The following is a 20307-nucleotide window of genomic DNA, read 5'->3' as shown; positions in this document are numbered from 1 at the left end:
CCTATTTATTGCAGCAAACGTGATTTGATTCTTATTAATAGACTTAATATTTATTTGTTTGTTTGTTTTTATCCCACGATGTTGTAACCCATGTTCGGTGTCAATTAATTATATTATCTAATGTAATCCTGGGCGCTACCTCTGCCAACCTGGAGACAATAACGGACTATTAGACTTACTTCTATAGCACTTTGTAACAACTGTGGATAGCATGACGTCTTCCCAGCCGTTTTGGAGGGTATCAGGATCGGGAAGACAAATTATACCCCCATCTAAAATTTGTTTGGACCTCCTCTGTAATCTGTAGCGTATTGTTTTGGTGGTTGCAGATTTAAAATACATGCTGCACGGCAACAGGCAACTAAATCCTTCTTTAATGCATTTGACACAACAATGTCACGGTCTAATAGATAGCGTCTTAGATGAGGAACATTTAAATTACTATATTAGTCATCTGCGTCCGTCATCCTCCAAGACTATCATCAAACCCAATTGCGGCTCTGAGATGCGCCCCTAGCGTTGGATGCGCATGGACCCAAACAATCCCAGAGACCTTTGCGAATACCCGGAATGCATTGCGCCATATCCAAGATGGCGCTATTTGCGTACTGGGTTATGGTGCTTTGATAAGTGATTTGAATCAGCTGTGTGGAGGAAGTGAATCCTACATTAACACACCCCCTTTTCCCCCAGTAACCCATGGAAGTTCAGGCAGGAAGGGACACATGGGCGTGGTCAGTGACCACGGCTATGCGCCATGACACTTTAGGTGGCGGAAGTTCGGTGGCTGAAGTTTGTGAATAACATTAGAGAGCCCGGGCTGCCGGCCAGTGCCGGGGCTGGACAGCTTGTAAACAAACATTGTTTCTGAACGATTGCGAACTTTGTTATATAATCGCTCCAGGAATATAAAATAATATATATCACAAATTGTTTAGAAAGTGGTTGTATTGAGGTATCGAAAGAGCCTTTCTTCTTTTCGTTTCTGCCATAGCTGCATTGCTGTCATCGCGAGACGTGACTGGGCCCGCTCCATTCGGGAGTCCATTGTAATACGCCGCAGTTTCAGCTCCAATCTGCCACCCAGTGTATGACGAATCTGCAGATTGGAATTGCAGGGTAGAGAAATTACATTGGTGACACTTCTTGCAGAGACGTTCTTTGCAGTAACCTCACTGGGAAACTTGACTGACCTCAATAATCACTTAACCCTCTAAGGCCCACGGTTGTAATATTACAACGTTTGTATTTTATCCAAAAAAAGGTTTAAATCATTTTATTTTAGCTCCCCCTACCACCTAAACACCACCATTGGATTCTATTGTTTAGTATTACAATGCCATTGGCCACAATATTTGCATATAAATACCCCCCACAGGGGCTGACATTCACACCCGCCACACCCGCTGAAATTCCAGAGTTTTGACAAACAACATCTCACTTTTTCATGGAGGCTATACCTCACAAAAACATAAGTAAAATGCCTGTACTATTTTTTTTGGTGATCATTAGAATGTCTAGAACATGTACATATGTTGTTATTGTGAAAAATATCCCCCATATGTAAATTAGAGCATGATTTATGATTTTTGATTTATGGCTATAAAATCTTACAAAAACATTTTTTTGAAAAAAACATTACATTTTCCTCTTAACTCATTAAAAGCCAACCCCGCGATGTCGCGGGAAAAGTAATAGAGTATCTATAGTGCCATCCACGCGATGTCGCGGGAAAAGTAATATATTACTGTAACGGCGAGTAAAAATACCTAGTACAATGGCCGACGCTCCGGAGACGAAATCCGCGCTGATTTGTCATCATCACGGCTCCACGAGCACACAATAGTCATCCCATAACATTGAGGTGGACGGCCGATCTCATCTTTAATGTCCATTATCTCAAAACTACACTTTAGAAGCTAGGATGGAGGCAGATGCTCGCTTATTTTACACAGTTATAAAAGCTCCCGGTCGGCCATTACACAACTCCACGTGGACACGCATCGGTTCCGGCGCACGATCCGATGACGTCAGACCGGAAGTACTTCCGGTCTAGACTTCTGGCCTTCAAAATAAGACAGCGGCCGTTAATGGGGCCGGGAGGGGGCACTCTGGACCCCCTAATCCGTTAATGTCCTGGGCTCAGAATGAGTTAATAGGACTCCTACAACACCATCTGATTTTTTTCAATTTTTTATTTCAAGTATTTCTTAATGCGGGCCTTAGAGGGTTAAACCCTATATACTTCATTGTTCAGGGTCCCCCACGGGTCTGTACTCGGTAACAGGAAAACTGGACCTAAAACAAACTCGACCTCATTCGCACGACCGCGCGTTTCCCAACGGGTCTGTGGCCTTAAGCTAGATGCAGAATAGACAAAAATAAAAAAAAATAGCTGATGTACAAGCTCACAACATGTCGTCGCAATATGACACGTGTGCTTGTAGATCTGCTACACCGTGTGTTCACCTATTATGCCAAGAATAGGATGATGATGATGACAGTGACGTTTCTGCACGGAGGTTAGCTCATCATCCAGACATTAGACCCCGCCCACTCTCTGGGCGGACTTCAAGATCCTCCGCACGGCCATGTGTCTTTTGTTTACATCCTGGCCACATGGTGCGTTCCTGTTGGTTGCATCAATAAGATAAAAACACTGAAAAACCTTGGCAGAGGCGGATGAATCAATGAATTAGTAACTGGCAGTCGATGTGTTAACCCATTTAGGCCTAGGATTATTGAATGCTTTAACTATTGAAAAATAGCAGATATACAAGCGAGTGCCGCGCTGCGAGCTTGTAGATCTGCTATTTTTGAAAAAGTTGTGAAAATGTGTGCAAATCTTTGAATATATGCATTTTTAGAGCGAACGTTTGTAACTCAAATTTTGCTTCTGGGTGGTCCCTGGAACTAAATATTTTGAGATGCGGGTCCGTGGCCAAATATCATTTTGGGGGTCCTTCACATGAAAAGGTTTGAGAACCACTGACATAGTGGTCTCTCAAGAACAGACTAACTGAGCTCCAGTTAAGTGAAAAGGACCTTTTCTTTGACGATGGCTAGCCAGATTGCTGACATAGAAACATAGGTTTAGAAGGATTCAAAAGACACTTATAGAATCGGGTCAAAATTTTAATTTTCACGATTTTTCAAAAATAGCAGATCTACAAGCTCGCAGCGCGGCACCGCTATTTTTCAATAGTTAAAGCATAAAATATTGATACAATAATGTGTACCCGTTCTAAATGGATAGGCTTCATGTGGTCTGCAGAGGGGGTGGAGCCACAGTTCTTGATGATGGCAGTCGCAGTGGTCTCCATTGTTTGTCGGTGGTTGATGATGGTGGACTTTCCTGGACAAATCATCTCCTTGGTTTTGACAGTGTTGTCGAGGACAATATTGTGCATTCTAATCTTCGGTACATCAGGCTGTGAGCTGCCTCACTCCAAACTGTGGGCAGACTCGTCCTCCTTTCCGATGGGGCCTTTGGTACCATCTGCAAAAAAACGTTGTTATTGCTGTTAAATCTAGTAGCTGTAGCTAGCTAGGGCTTGTTTCTCCCTGCTGAGAACACAAGACCCCAGACGTGAGCGTGCAGTGCAGTGCAGTGCACAATTAATCTGGGAACACATCTGCAAAAACAGAGAAAAAATGTTTTATTTTTTCCTGTGAATTTGCCCCCTTCCACTCCACCGTTTGCACACGTCTTTGTTTACATTTCTAACCTTCCTGGCTCTACACGTTGTATCGGGAGTTGCCGACAGATGCGGCTGCGGAGCGCTGAATCTGTCTTGAGAGATTAGTGCAGGATAGACGCTACACGCTAGATCAGCTCATCGCGCTGCTGGTGTTTCCGGTAGATATGCGGCGCTCCCACTGAAAACGACTCAAAGCGGGAATTGCTTTAGGTGTCGCGTTGAGGTGTTTTAAGTGTTGTTCGGGGACACTTATACTGGGCAGGCTTGGGGGTAAACTGGTGACCCTCTGATGACCAGATGGCCTTTCTACCCACTAAGCTACAGCGACCTTCTGATTATCAGACGGCCTCTGCTCCACCCACTAAGCTACGGCCGCCCCAGTTGTTGCTGCCAACGCTGACAGTTTGCTGTCTCCGTGTCAGGAAATCAGCAAGCTTCAGTTGCAGGCGACGACGGTGTCCACGTCCAGCAGCCTCAACTTCTCCGCCAGCGGCTGAGTAATGGTTGTGTTGGTTGAAACCAGAGCTGAAGTTAAAACAGAATCTTGGCATAGGTGTTTTTGTTTTCCAGATGGGGGCAGAGTCAGGTGGAGCCCTTTTTGGATGTACAGTAGCATCCTCCCTAGACCAGGGGTCTTCAACGTTTTCAGGCCAAGGACCCCTTAGTTGAGAGAGAGAGAGAGATGAAGCATGGACCCCCCCCACAACCTGGTCATAGATTCGTTTCATTGTTTGACAGCACGATCATCAGTATATTTTGGATTCATGTTAATGTGTGATTTCAGATATTTAACCACTTGAACCTTTCACTGTAGTCTACTCTTTTCCCTCTAAATTAAAAGCTCTTTGACAAAAATAGCCGATCTACAAGCTCACAGCGTTGTGAGCTTGTAGATCTGCTATTTTTGGCTAAGTTCTCAGAATATGGACACTAGGGTCCAAGTGGTTAAAAAAGTGGGAAAAAACAAGTTTCTATCACACAAAGATTTGGAGGACCCCCTGTAGTAACTCTGAGGGTCCCGGACGCCCTGTTGAAGACCCCTGCCGTAGACTGATTGGCTCTACAGTATATGCTTACTGGAAGGGACCCAGAGTGGCAGTCTTTATGTTGTATGATCATCCGCTCAAAGCGTTTTCATTTAAATGCGTTCAATTGCCATGACAGGAAGCTGGGTTGCTATGACAGTTCCTGTGAATGACTTGTACGTTATTGAGCAATTCCTCTGGCTTTTACTTGCTTCTTTAATTGTTCTCCTGTATGAACACTTAGGACATTACAGTCATTTACAATGTAGCATTTGCATTTGGTAGACGCTCTTATCCAGCGTGCGAGATCGGAGTACGATGGCATGGTCCCTAGTCAACAAACAACAGTGGTTTTCTTTGTATTCCATCATCATTCACCCTAAGTGCTGCAAACATTGGCTGCTTTGGCTCTGACAAGTGGCCCCATACTTTAACGTTGTAAAGTTTAGTAATGAGAGATATTATCTGACTTGCTTGAAGCACAGGAGGTTCAATTGTCCATATTTCTGAGCTTCTCTTTGCCAGTTTATCAGTTCATCAGAAACTATACTGACTACAGTTTTGTGATAATTCTAAACTGTTAAACCAGGTGCACTGCTGCAAATATAGGTCTCAACACTGTACATATTGACTTTTCAGGAGGAGACAGTAAATTAGGGCTTACCATCTGAACAAGCTGCCCTTGTTCCTACATATACCAACATTATTAACTCATTTAACGCTGATCCCGAGTATACTCGTGAAAAATACTCGAGTATTTAGAGTGCCGATCCCAAGTATACTCGCGTAAAATACTGTATATAGAGTAACGCCGGCACTCTTACCCTACGGTCCGTTGGGAAGTCCTGGCACGATTGGACTCGCCGATTCATCATCATCACGGATCCACGTGCACAAAATAGTAATCCCTTAACATGGAGGCCGACGGTGGATCTCATTGCGACCGTAGGATTTACTACCAAAACCTCCACAGGCTGTCCGTCCGTCTGTCTGTCTGTCATTCAGTCACACTTTTGCCCTGCTCATATCTCCACAACCGTTGCCCCCATCCATGCCAAATTTTGCACACACACTCCTTACCTGCCAAACTACAACCTCCAAGGACCCCCGGAGCTCCAGGGACCCCCAGGTCCCTGGGGGACCCCCAGGTGTAAAAAAATGTCCCTCCGTGAGTCAGACGTCACACGTCACACTTTTGCCCTGCTCATATCTCCACAACTGTTGCACCCATCCATGCCACATTTTGCACACACACTCCTTACCTGGCAAACTACAACCTCCAAGGACCCCCGGAGCTCCAGGGACCCCCAGGTCCCTCGGGGACCCCCAGGTGTAAAAAATGACCAAATGTGCAAAAATGACCAAATGACCACCCCAACGGGGCTGCTCACGGGGAATTCCTGGGGACCACCCACTCCTGGTGCTCAAGAACGGATGCAAAAGTGATGGCGCCCCCAGTGGAGGACCCCCTCCACTGCAGCTCACATAAAATGCCGTAACTCGGGCTAGGAGCGTCCGGGAGAGCCGGGGCCGGTACCTATTCGTCCGCCAAGGCAACACGGAGACCCCACCCCTCATTTCTCACATGCCCCTCTTCTAGCGCCACCTTCAGGCCGATTTTTAAAACACATTTTTGGACACTGCTCCTACAGTTTTTGCCCTAAAATCACGCACATCGCTACACAGTATGTCTACACTCATCCCATCAACATGAATCTGTCCCATATAGCGCCACCTTCAGGCCGATTTTTAAAAACACATTTTTGGACACTGCTCCTACAGATTTTGCCCTAAAATCACGAAAATCACTACACAGCATGTCTACACTCATCTCATCAACATGGATCAGGAAGATTTTGGAAAAACACATTTTTGCCCTCTTTGTGGAGATAAGCAACCTACGGTCGCTTATCTCCCGATTAGGGAGTCTTACTGGTCTTTAATGTCCATTTTCTCCAAACAACACTTTTAAAGCCAAGGATGGCATTAGATTCTCTCTACAATAACGTAATAACAAAGGCAACGATCGGCCATTTTAGCAACGGCATGGGGTGACGATCGCTTCCGTTGAATGACGTCATGACGTCAAACCGGAAGTGTTTACGCTATGGACTTCTGGCCTTCAAAATAAGAGAATGGCAGCGTATGGAGCCTGCGAGAGGCACGCTGGACATTTAACCCGTTCATGTCTGGAGCACTAAATGGGTTAATTGCTGTAATTGCCCACACCCATAATGATACTGGTGCAGTAGCTCACAAGTGCTGTTCTATATAGACGTACAGTACTCTAGGCTTAGTCATGTTAGTTATTTTATTGTCTATTAATCTAATTTACACAATACAGATTCACCTGCACTACTACATTAGTAGTAGAGTTAGAGTTCTTGCATGAGAGTGCAATTGCGAGAATACAACAAATACATTTCCACATGACTGTATTTAACTATAAATGCAGTCTGACAATGAATAGCATCGTTTGCGTAGCGGTAATTAAATATGATTGCCAGGCTCTCACTGTTTTGTTGGACTGTGTTGTTGAAATAGAAGTTGTTTCCAGACAACCCGCCATTATTCTCCGAAGCTTTTGAACCTGTACTGTAGTCTGGAGTGATGTTGTTAGAACCATACAGTGGTATCTATGGCATGATCTGTGCGTTGAATGTTTCTTTTTGGTATATATTCTTTTTGTTGTGATTGTGATTTTTGGAGCTGTGTGAAGCACAGGCTCCCTATACGTGGCTGTGTGGGTCTGTGTGTGTGTGTGTCTGTGTGTGTGTGTGTGTCTGTGTGTATGTAGCCTGAACTTCCTAAACTTCGGCACGCCACTAGTCCCACAGTTTTGCCACCACACACTCGCACCATATGTCAAATCGACCGGCTTACTCGGGAATCGTGGGCTATTACTTTTCTAAGAGAAAGGTTCTATAGTTTAATTGATATTAATTTATTAGTGAATTAATTTTCCCCATTGACTTATAATGGGAATTGCAAAAACTCACATTCAATTATTTGTCTCTCGCAAACCATAGGGGCTAGAGTTTCAAGACTTGGAGAGGAGGTTCATAATGATTTCAAGGATTAAATAAAAAATAATTGTGTCATTTGGCCGCATGGTGGCGCCATAACACCCCACTTTACGTTTTGGCCTGTAACTCTTGAACCGTAGGTCGGAAAATTAAAAATATTTTTTCCCTGGATTCCTTGGGTCATGACGCATCTCCCCATATAGGCCACGCCCATTTGCGCCATGATAGATTTTCCGCCATCTTGAATTTTCTCCAAAACACACTTTTTGCTCCTTTTCCTACATATTTTCTTCAAATGTCACAAAAATCGGTACACATGATCCACACACACACACACACACACACACACACACACACACACACACACACAGCTCCACTTCACACGGGTGTGATTTTTTGACACATTATGTGTATTTTTTCTTTTTGGAGCTGTGTGAAGCACAGGCTCCCTATACGTGGCTGTGTGGGTCTGTCTGTCTGTCTGTCTGTGTGTGTGTCTGTGTGTATGTAGCCTGAACTTCCTAAACTTCGGCACGCCACTAGTCCCACAGTTTTGCCACCAAACACTCGCGCCATATGTCAAATCGACCGGCTTACTCGGGAATCGTGGGCTATTACTTTTCTAAGAGAAAGGTTCTATAGTTTAATTGATATTAATTTATTAGTGAATTAATTTTCCCCATTGACTTAGAATGGGAATCGCAAAAACTCACATTCAATTATTTGTCTCTCGCAAACCACAGGGGCTACAGTTTCAAGACTTGGAGAGGAGGTTCATAATGATTTCAAGGATTAAATAAAAAATAATTGTGTCATTTGGCCTCATGGTGGCGCTATAACACCCCACTTTACGTTTTGGCCTGTAACTCTTGAACCGTAGGTCGGAAAATTAAAAATATTTTTTCCCTGGATTCCTTGGGTCATGACGCATCTCCCCATATAGGCCACGCCCATTTGCGCCATGATAGATTTTCCGCCATCTTGAATTTTCTCCAAAACACACTTTTTGCTCCTTTTCCTACATATTTTCTTCAAATGTCACAAAAATCGGTACACACACACACACACACACACACACACACACACACAGCTCCACTTCACACGGGTGTGATTTTTTATTCTTCCTTGCTTTTTTGGACTGTTTTCAACAGTAATTTTTATCTTCTCTTACTTCTCTGTAACGTTAACCTTAAAACTGCTGTGCTGCCTCTGGGCAACTGATTTTCCCCCTTGGGACGATAAAGGTAAAGGTATCTAACTAACTACGGTTAGGCCAACAGAGGATAGACTACATCCCATAGCCTGGAGGGATGATTGCTCTGCGATTGGTTAGTTCGTTGCTAGGCCGACCGGCTGAACAATGATGTAACTGCATCTATCAATCACGTCTATGCATGTATGTTTCAATGGCCACTTTGGCCAGTCAGTCACTCAGTCAGTCTGTCAGTGGGCATTCAATGGGCAGTCAGTCAGTCAGTCAGTCAGTAAGTGAAATGGACTCTTATTGGCCCGGTCCCCGGATCTGGCAAGATCATATCGATCAGAGCTGGCTGTCGGAGGATGACATGCATGCTAATAAAAACACAGCGGCACCATTATATATTCAGACTAATCCTCCAGTTGGCCAATAAAAAGATTGCCTCAGTCAGAGCTGTCCTGGCTCCATCCCTATAGAGCCATTAATGTTTCCCCTCTTAGTGCTGAACTCCTTTTTTTTCTCTCTTTTTTTCGTGTCGTCACCTCTGGTGGCGAGTGTGAAATGTGAATTGTCCCAAGGGATTGTTGCGTGACGTGCCTGGGCTGCTGGAAGGAAGGCTCCTGAGAGACTGATGCGTGACACCATTAAGCCATTTCGGACGGGAATTCACCTTCTTATTTGTAACGATACCGTTCAAAAACGGGAATCCCATATCGTTACTTGTCGGGCAGAAACCTCGTTTCTCCCAAGTTTCAAATCCGCACGTTTCTTCATAAAATAAAGCTCTGCTTCATCATACAAGACTGTCGCACAAAACCAGTGAAAATAGCAGATCTACTTACAACGCCTCGCATTACGAGGCGTTGTGTGCTTGTAGATCGGCTATTTTCACTAGTTTAAATAATTTTGAAAAGGATGAACACAACGGTTTTGGACATTGAAGGTTTCCACCCGACAACCTCAATATATATTTTTTGTAATTCTTGAATAAATATTTTACGTTTTTTCCGAACAATTAGGTCAAGATTTAGAAGCTGTTGTTAGAATCGGCCTCTGCCCTAAACGGGTTAAGGCACACGGGGAGCAGCATGCAGGAGGTTGTGTGGGGTTAAAGAGGCCAGAGTGGTGTTATAGCCTGGAGGTTGCCGGTCGCGGAGCGGCTTCATCCGGGCAGTGAGGAGGACGAGGCTGACCTCCTGCCTCCTGTCTCCCATTTCCTGCCCTGTGATTCATGCCAGTCCCAGCAGAGCAGACAGACAGCCCACTCACTGGAGCACGGAGACCAACCAGGCTCTGTGGCTGCCATGGATACTCTGCCAGAGTCTGTCTCTGTCGTCCTCCTGCCTGTCAGAGTGTGTGTTTGTGCGTGCGTGCTTCCGCCGTGGACTCACCTCTTCAGACTCCACCCTAAACCCATAGCACTACTGTAACACTCCCCTTCCCTCGATGACCAGATTGACCACACATGAAGCTAGATAGCATTTTTAGGTTTTAGACGTTTTTTTTGTTTTGTTTACTGATTAGGTGCGTGTGGTCTACCTATGTTATTATTGTTTTCTAGATTTATATTCCTATGCATTTGTAATATTGTTGTTAATGTACTGACATGGTTTTGGATTAAAAGTGTCTGCTAAATGCCTAAACTGTAACTGTAAACTGGCGTGCGTGCTTGTGTGCATGCCAAATGTCCCATACAGGGGACAGTGGCGCTCTAATTGGAACTCTAACTGTATAGTAACAATTTCAGAAATAGTAATTTTTACTGGTCCTCGTAAGAAAAAAAACAATGGTTGTTTTATTTTTAAAACATTTTCTATTTTAGAGGCTAGGCTTACAATTAAGAAAAGATTCAGTTTAGTGTCTGAATTAGGCATTTCGGGGCACCTGTTGGCCTTGCGGTTGTGTACCACATAGGCTCTAATGCCTGACATCACGGGTTTGAGTCCTGTTCCCGATGACCTTTTCCTGTCTCTCTGCCCCTATTTCCTCCATCTTCCTTTGATCTATTAAAGGCAGAAAAGCCAAAAATGAAAAGAATTAGGCATTTTGAGGTTAGATTTATTTGTTTGCATTGGAGTTTTTCCTTTTTTAATGCTTAGTTGTGCGGCGATGTGACACAAAAATAGGCGATCTAAAAGCTCACAATGGCAGTGGTGTCAGTTCAGCAAAAGCTAGGGTATGGCAAAGATGGGAGTCCTCATGCGCACGCGAAAAATTGGGTTTTGTCCGTTTTTCCCCCCGGGTTTCTGCGGTTTCTTGGGCTGGATATGGCAGCCTGGAACGGTTGTTCAAGTGCAGCTAAACTTGGCATGTTAGTAAACGTGCCACAATTAACATAATGCATTGTACCTGTCCTGCGGAACCTGGGAATATACCATTTTGTCAAGATGGGGAGAATACAAGTGTGGAGAATATAATTATAATACCTTGTTAAAGTGACCATTTTGTAACTTTTTGCATTTGTAGTTATTTTACTGTAATTTAACAACATAATAAACAGCACAGATAGACAAAAATATATATATATATTTAAAAGTAACTTTTATTTTCTCCCCTGGGCAGCTGCATACCCCTGCCATACCCAATTGACGCCCCTGCACAATGGCTTGTAGAGCTGCTATTTCTCAGCTATTTTCAATGCCGTCCAAAAACGATTATGTCTTGACGAGTGTGCGCGTGTGTGTGCACGCCTTGATTGCCTTGCCTCAACCTAGACAATATGAAGAGTCTTGTGTATTAAGTGTAACTGTAAATGTTCTTGCATTGGACATCTTCACTACATGAACCCCAGTGTAACTATTCTTGGATGAGCATTCTGAGAAATAAATACCATTGTGGTCGTACGGCTTAACTTGAGAGCTTGCCTGATGTTCTAACCCAGGGATACTCAAACTTCTGAACCGGTGGGCCACATTACAATAATGACAAGGGGCCGCGGGCCAGTTGATAAAATGACATTACTTGATAACTTTTTGCTTTATTTCCACATAACTCAAGACATGTGCAATGTGCATTATTTTATGGCTTGGAATTCCATTTATATTCTGTCAATGACAAAATTTGTAATCAAAGTAATTTGCTACATTTTCTCTCTTAATTCTGTGAAATTTGCATATTCCACAAAAACACCAAAACAAACTAATGTACGTTTGTCTGCTATTTGCCTGCTATCGAGTGGGATAACATTAAAGATAGCTGAGCACAACTCTCTTTCAATTGCTTCACAATGTTATTTATGACGTTGCCACATTCAACACAAATTACTTTTTACAGAAAATAAACTTGTGAAAATTGATAGCTAAGGAAAATGTAATAAAATCAAACAATCTACTTAAAATAGATTACCCAGACTGTTTAGCTACCAAATGGCTAATGATGCAGTTGTTAAGTAGAGCTACAGTACGTCTCTTCATTTGCATTAGGCCTACAATAACATTTTGGGTATGCTAATTAGTCGGGCAGAGGCAGAGCCATTGGTAAAAAAAAAATCAAACCTTGGTTCGAAGTGGAGCCGTGAAATTGAGCACTTCCAGATCTATGTTTTTGATTCTATGTGTTCCCCCCGGTGTGTGTGTGTGCGTGTGTGTGCCTGGCCTGAAAACAGCGCCCCTCCCTTAACATGTGTGGTCATAAAAGGTACTGTTCGAACTCAACGGGACAGTTCTCACTGGTGAGACAGGACACACATTGCCACTCAGAGGGAGACCATGGGCTCCGCCCACGGCTCCAAAAAAAGAGAAAAAAACAGAGTTTGAGTATCACTGTTCTAACCTGTTACTGCATCTTCCCTTTCTCTTTTGCAGGATGTACATCGGGTCATCTCGGGCGATGGCATCAAGCGCACAGAAAAGGAAGATCCGGCGGCCAGCGAGGTGGGCTGGATGACCTCTGTCAAAGACTGGGCCGGGGTCATGATATCTGCTCAGACGCTGACAGGCAGAGTCCTGGTGAGTTCAGGCTTTTTTTCCCCTCCAACCCTCCTTGATTGACAGGCCGAATCGTGGTGGCTGTCAGTCGGTCGACGGCTAATCATGATTACTCCCAGGCACATGCACACATAGACATCAAAGGGGACTTGAGCCCCTGCCTTTTATCCTTTTGTAAAAAGTGCCCTCTCCAGACCATGAATGCAGTTTTCACCATGGTGAAAGAAATGCAAATGCCCACCTTTTCCATGCCATACCTGAAGGCAGCATTCAAGAGAATTGCCTTGTCCAAACTCTCCTGAACTTGAATGCAGCATCTTATGTTGAAAGAATTGCCCTCTCTGTGTAGAAATCCATGCCGTTACGCCACATCAGTATTGACTTGATTATGCCTAGTTTAGTGTAGTATGAAGTATCGAAAATAGCCGACCTCCAAGCTCACAACGCGTCGCCCTGCGACGCGTTGTGAGCTTGCAGGTCTGCTATTTTCAATGTTTTCACCAAGAAGGCCTTTTAGAAATTTCAGCCCCTGCCTCTCTAACATTCTCGGCACGTCCCTGATTAGTTCTTTAAGCTTACGCGTGGTTGGCAGATCCAGTGCTTGACCTCCTCCCTGTTCTACTGTTAGTCTGGCTGCTACAGTGGTATAGAAATATAGAAGTCATTCTGTTAGTCTGGCTGCTACAGTGGTATAGAAATATAGAAGTCATTCTGTTAGTCTGGCTGCTACAGTGGTATAGAAATATAGAAGTCATTCTGTTAGTCTGGCTGCTACAGTGGTATAGAAATATAGAAGTCATTCTGTTAGTCTGGCTGCTACAGTGGTATAGAAATATAGAAGTCATTCTGTTAGTCTGGCTGCTACAGTGGTATAGAAATATAGAAGTCTAGCATCTGACAAGCTGTGGAATATCGCCAGGACACCAAGTTGAATTTACGTCCGCTTCTTTGCCTGATGAATAATCAAAGCCATTATGGAGCATGCAGCTTGGAGGCGAGCCGTCAAAAAAAAAAAAACAAGAGAAAATTTGAGGAGCACATTAAGGCCATTGAGCCCATAAGGCCCATATCCGACAGAGAGCGAGACACGGACAGACAGAGAGAGACAGAGGGGGGGAAAAAATCAGAAAGAGGCTGGCGGGACAGGAGGGCTTCCCAAGTTCGCCCGTTGTGAAGTTGTTGCCGTGGTTCCTCGTCTGTGTTTTTCATGACTTAACTAGAATTATTTAATGCTTTAACTATTGAAAAATAACAGATATCACAGCGCGGCACCGAGTGATATTATCTTTTTAAAAGCGAACATTTGTAACTCAGTGACACAGATTTGCGTTCATGCCTAAATGGCTTAATATTGAACCAATGAAAACTATTAGCAAGAGCTTGTGACTAAATAATTAGATCCGTTGGATAGGGCTGTCACAATTATTACATAATCGTCTAATCGCAATTATTTGAGGTAATCGCAATTATTTTGCATAATCGTCATAATCGTTTCCATGTTGAGAAATGTTAATATAGTTACAAACACTTTAAAAAAGTAGTGGAAATAGCAGATCTACAAGCTCACAACGCGCCGCGATGCGACACGTTGTGAGCTTGAAGATCGGCTATTTCCACTATCAATGTTCTTTTTTAAGTATAACATTGTCAAATGTGTCAGTCATTTTCTTTGTATATATAAGTTATGTGTCATGATTGCCATGTGAAACTTCAAAGCCTAAAAGCCAAACAGAAATGTAATTGTCAACGACAAAAACACAATTAAATCGTTAATCGCAATCATTCGAGTGACAATCAATCGTCATGTAAAATGTCATAATCGTGACAGCCCTACCGAACTTCTTCTCCACTTCCTGAACAGTAACGTTTTTTGGACATACAGTACAACAAGGTTTCCACGCAACGGCGATGATATATTCGTACAGTAGGATTAAATGAGGGCATGAGATTAGTGGCTACGCCCATTGTCATCTTTTTTAACCTGTTTCTGTCCAGTGCAGCTGCACGGCGGGTGGGGTGAGGGGATCTATAATCCTGTGAAGGACAAATTCATGCCTGTTTGCCCCGACTCACTGCCGCCAGTTGTATTTTTTACACTTGTTTAGGGATGGGACCATATGAAAATATCACGATTATTGTGAATAAAGAAATCGCGATTTACGATATCATCGCGATAATCAAAATATCCCCAACATCCATTATCCTGGGGTGGAACATGTGAAAAAATTGCAGATCTACAAGCGTTGTGAGCTTGTAGATCGTCTATTTTTTGGCAAAGAGATTTGTTAGAGAGTGAAAAAAAGACTGTATCAAGTACGTATATTATGAGTACGTTTTCCCAATAGAGGGTTTAAAGAGCACCGGATATGCAGCTCAGAAAATAAAAGATGAATTGATCCCAGCGCATGGACGATATCACGATAAATGAAATCTCCACGATACGATTGTCGTGAGTGTCTTTTATCACGATAAACGATAATATGGCTTATCGTCCCATCCCTCCGCTCGTTTCCTTTTTTCCCCTCGTTATGAGAGGGTTGTTTTGGTCATCATAAGTGCTTAGCAAAGCTAGTTTTAAGTGCGAGCAGTAATGAAATGAAATAGTGCAAGTAGGACTGGCGTGCCAAAGCCTGCCGCAGTGCACATCGTACCCCCCTCACTTCTCTGGCTGGCACAGTGCATGGAGGTTGTTTATGATAGATGCGTTGTTGCCCCCCCCAACCCCCCTCTCACTGTCCAAGTCTGGAAACCAGTTCCCAAGTGATACCCCAGAGGTCATGTTTTCAGACAAAAACGACAAACAACGTAAAGTATGACCATGTTGGACCTCTTCATTGTAACCTGGTGAAGCCACCCCGGGTTGCGGAATTTCAAAAGCTGAAATCAAACGAAATGTGAATTCTGCGACCGGGACCGGTGTGCGTGGTTTACCAGCAGGCTACCCATGATTGGTGGACGTAAATGAAAATTAAATGTGTCATATCGTCGTTGTCGGGTGGAAACCTTGAATGTCCAAAACCGTTCGCTTTGTATTTATCATTTAAAAAATGAACTAAACTAGTGAAAACAGCAGATCTACAAGCACACAACGCCTCGCACCGCGAGGCGTTGTGTGCTTGTAGATCAGCTGTTTTCACTACTTTTGTGCGATGGCCTTGTGTGACGGAGCAGTGCTTTACTTTGCGAATAAATGTTCACATTTGAAACTTGGAGATACGAGGTTTCTGCCCGGCAGTGATGATATACTGTACAGTAAGGTGGGTCAGAAGCATGGGTGGAATAAAGATATTGGCAGCAGTTGGCGCTGAGATGAAAACGAATTGCAGTTGCAGATTTATGTTTAAAAAACGGAAAGAAAGGGGCAAAGAAGGGGAAAGGGGAAAGAAGTATAATCAAGGGGCGACCGCTGGCCTACTGGTCCAAGGCGGCGCATACCACTTAGGCATTGCCAGATTTGCCGGTCCAGACGACTTTTGCCGCGCGTCACTCCCCATCTCTCCCCCCATTTCCTGTCAGTCTATTGTCATATCAATAAAGGCATAAAAAACCCAAAACAAATCTTTAAAAAATAAAAGAAAATTTGCCTGGGAATGCATTATTAAGCATTATTTTGTGCTTTAGCTATTGAAAAATAGCAGATCTATAGAATATCCCCCCCTTCCCCACTTGTAAATACTGTGAGCTTTAGATAAAAGCGGAAAAACCTGGGAGTGTGACAGTGTGACTGACATCTGTTAGCTTGCTCTAGGCGCTAAAAGGTTTCCATGGTTTGTGCCCTGGACATACTGTACATACACTGCAAGCCGCTGACACACTAACACTGCACTGGGCAGGCCTGACCAGGGGTGTCGCACCAAACTCTGGGCCCTGGGTCCAAGGATTCACTTAACTCTTGAAAAATCATGAAAATTTGTGCCAGTCTTTGAATATTATCACGGCCCACAGGTTGAGAACCACTCTGTGTGTGTGTGTGTGTGTGTGTGTGTGTGTGTGTGTGTGTGTGTGTGTGTGTGTGTGTGTGTGTGTGTGTGTGTGTGTGTGTGTGTGTGTGTGTGTGTGTGTGTGTGTGTGTGTGTGTGTGCTGCGTGCGTGCGTGCGTGCGTGCATAATAAGCCTCAACAGCCTGCAGACTGGATGGATGGTGGCTCGGCACCTACATCCATCCATGCTCGGCATACAGCTTTCCTTTTTTTCCCTCCTCTCCCTTTTTTTCTTTTTTTTTAGCACTCGTCTGTAACTATGGCAACGGCAGCTTACCTAAGCATGGCAGATGTGTGCGCTCTGCGTCCGCTTGTTTAGAAGGCCACATTAAAGCCTGTTTCTGGGCCATCTGAGAAGGTATATTAGTCTTGGGGGTTTTAAGAGCATGACATAAACCTAAATGAAATTGTCTGTGCGCGTGCTTTCGCGTGCACGCACGTGTGTTTGTGTGTGTGTGTGTCTGCGTGCTTGCGTGCACGCAGGGGTGTCGCACCAAAATTCTGGGCCCTGGGTACAAGGATTCATTGACTGGGAACTAATTATTTATTACGCATTATTTTGCGCTTTAACTATTGAAAAATAGCAGATCTACAAGCTCACATCGCGGCACAGAGTGCCGCGCTGTGAGCTTGTTGATCTGCTGTTTTTGAAAAATCTTGAAAATCTTCAAATCCTTCTAAGGTTTTTAAAAAAAACCTATGTTTCTATATCAGTGGTTCTTAAACCTTTTTCATGTGAAGGACCCCCAAAATGATATGTATTTGGCCACGGACCCCCATCTCAAAATATTTAGTTCCAGGGACCCCCCCCCAGAAGCAGAACTTGAGTTATAATTGTTCGCTTAAAAAATACATATATTCAAAGATTTGCACACATTTTCACGACTTTTCAAAAATAGTAGATCTACAAGCTCGCAGTGCTGTGATCTTGTACATCTTCTATTTTTCAATAGCTAAAGCATAAAATAATTAAGGCCCCTCCACCTTGGGCCCTAGTAACCCCCCCCCCTTGTGACGCCCCTGTGTGCACGCTTGCAGAAGGGATGAGCTATATTCCTAGATATCGGTCATTGTCCCACATGATCTGTAAGCTCCAAGGACTCCCTGTTCTGTTCAAGCCTATTTCAAACAGATGGACTACAAAAGGGATACTATTGTTATGCTATGTTATGCTTATTATAAGGCCTCTCTTTGGGGACATTCAGGATTCATATTCTACAATCTTTACACAGTTGAAACCTGGGGGAGGGGGTGGTGGGGTGGTGTGTGTGTGTGTGTGTTTGGGGGGGGTGGGGGGGTTAGGGTACAACTCACTCTCTGTGTCATTCACATCTTTTTAACCCAATGGTTCTCAACCTGTGGGGCGGGGGCCCCGCGACCTGGCGTTTTGCCAACGGGTCTGAGGCCCTAAGCTGGTTGCAGAATAACATTTTTAAAGGGCCACTTCACCCCTGGGACAACCCTATCTTATTTTATTGTTGTTTGGGACACGATTAACACAATCCTGAGTTATGTTTTGTGTTCAATCTGTTTTTTGAGATATTTTAGTATTCAGCATGTACTAGTGATGCATTTTGCATCATATGATGCAAAACGCATCACTGGATGATGCAAAACACATCACCAGTACATGCTGAATACTAAAATATCTCAAAAAACAGACTGAACACAAAAAATAACTCAGGATTGTGTTGATCATGTCCCAAACAACAATAAAATAAGATAGGGTTGTCCCAGAGGTGAAGTGGCCCTTTAACTCAAAATTTTAGTTTGAAGATCTTTGCTTCTGGGGGTCCCTGGAACAAAATATTTTGAGATGGGGGTCCGCAGCTAAATGCATATCATTTGTGGAATTGTGGGGTCCTTGACATGACTAAGTTTGAGAACCACTGATATAGGCGGATTCTACAAATGTCTTCTAAATCCTAACAGTATGTTCACTCAAAATGTGGGTCTTGGAATATCTATTCTCCATCTAGCTTAGGGCCTCAGACCCGTTGGCAAGCGTCAGGTCGCGGGGGCCCCACTGTGAGGATATTGCAAGGGGGCTCCTAATAATTGGCAAAACAATGGCTGCCATGTTTGAAAGATGGGGTTGGTATCGGGGTCAAACATGCAATTTCGCAATCGCGATCTTGCCTAGTAGAAGGAAGTAAAAACGGCCAAAAACTCAGGAAACTCGGGCGTGGCGGCGTCAAACAACAGGAATAACTCGGGAAACTCGTGATAGAGCAGTTAAAACCTTGGAAAAAAAGAAAAAGATTACCGATACAGATAAATGGGTGCTTAACGTATATTAATCTAAAGCCAGAACACGATTGGATTGATCACTAACATAAAACATGCTCTGTAAACCATCCAAGTTGTCTGTGTTAAGTGGTCAGATGGGTGCTTTTGCTTTTGAGATTTTCAAGTGAGCGTTGGTCCAGAAAAGATTGAGAACAACTGGAACTGTATAACCAAATAAATGCCACTTGTGTTGTTCGCTTTAGATATTGCATTTTGAGAGATAAAACAGGTGCCGGCCGACCCACCACCACGGACAGTCCAGAAAGTCTTTGTTCTTGTGCTGGGCTGCCCACCCCGTTGTGTCAAAGCAACAGATTGTGGCAAAAGATCAAACATTGGCCCTTTGGTCTATTTGATTAGCAGCGGACACTTCCCTCCCAACCTCTCTGCCTTTTAAAGCTTATCTGTTTGGCATCAGCACTTCCCTCACTGTGCGCTGCCATAAAAACGCAAAAGGCAGGGCCTTGGTGTGTTTACTTTCTAATTACAGATCGGCAAACAGGGTCTGTGCAAAGACGGAGGGCTTCCCTGAGTCCAGGGTTCCCAGAAAGATCCCATCTGTCAGTTAGTTTATGCATTATTAGACTTTCGCTCCCCGCTGACACAATATACCAGTCAGCGTGGTGTGAGATAGTGCAGCCTCCAATATTCATCACAGGTGTCATCGCGCTGCTTTGTTTGCTCGCCGTCGAAACAAACAACGCTTGTTTTGAGACAGAAAGGGTGTCTGCTATTAACCCTCTGCTGTCATATGTAAGGTTATACGGTAGATCTGTTGGTTTAATCAGACTCTGTTGCCTTACAATGCGATCGTTAAAGGTATATTCAGTGATTGTATTTCATTCAAATAGAAATATAATTGGTACATTTTCCATTCATTCTCCTCACTAGAATGTGTGCTGACCATATAAGGACTTCCACAATGGCCCGTGTTGCGAGCATGGCTAGATTCGGTTTTCAAAGGTGGCCAGACAGGCCTCGACCAATCAGGGTAGAGTATGGCCGTAGTTATGTTATGATATTTAGTTATGATGGTCAAAATAAAGGTTTTGAGAACCACAGTCACTCTGAATTAAGAACGTCTGCTAAATGCCTAGATTGTAAACTACTGAACTCATAAAATGCCACAGTCTCGTAGTAAATCAGTATCATACATATCCTG

The 20307-nt window shown here is 43.8% G+C and overlaps 1 protein-coding gene across 1 annotated transcript in view; it reads left to right on the top strand.

The window, feature by feature from the left end:
- LOC308302668 (calcium-activated potassium channel subunit alpha-1a-like) overlaps positions 1-20307 on the top strand; it is a gene marked incomplete at both ends in the record, with an annotated part of 159590 nt that overhangs the window by 19320 nt on the left and 119963 nt on the right. The window contains one exon of the mRNA XM_080746953.1: positions 12754-12897. Within this exon, the coding sequence (XP_080603079.1) occupies positions 12754-12897 (144 nt within the window). The remainder of the gene's footprint in view (positions 1-12753; positions 12898-20307) is intronic.

Source organism: Nannobrachium achirus (genome assembly GCF_963921795.1).
Source record: "Nannobrachium achirus genome assembly, chromosome: 18".
In the NCBI taxonomy this organism is placed as follows: Eukaryota; Metazoa; Chordata; class Actinopteri; order Myctophiformes; family Myctophidae; genus Nannobrachium; species Nannobrachium achirus.
Note: the sequence above shows the minus strand (reverse complement) of the source record. Positions and strands in the feature narration are given on the sequence as shown.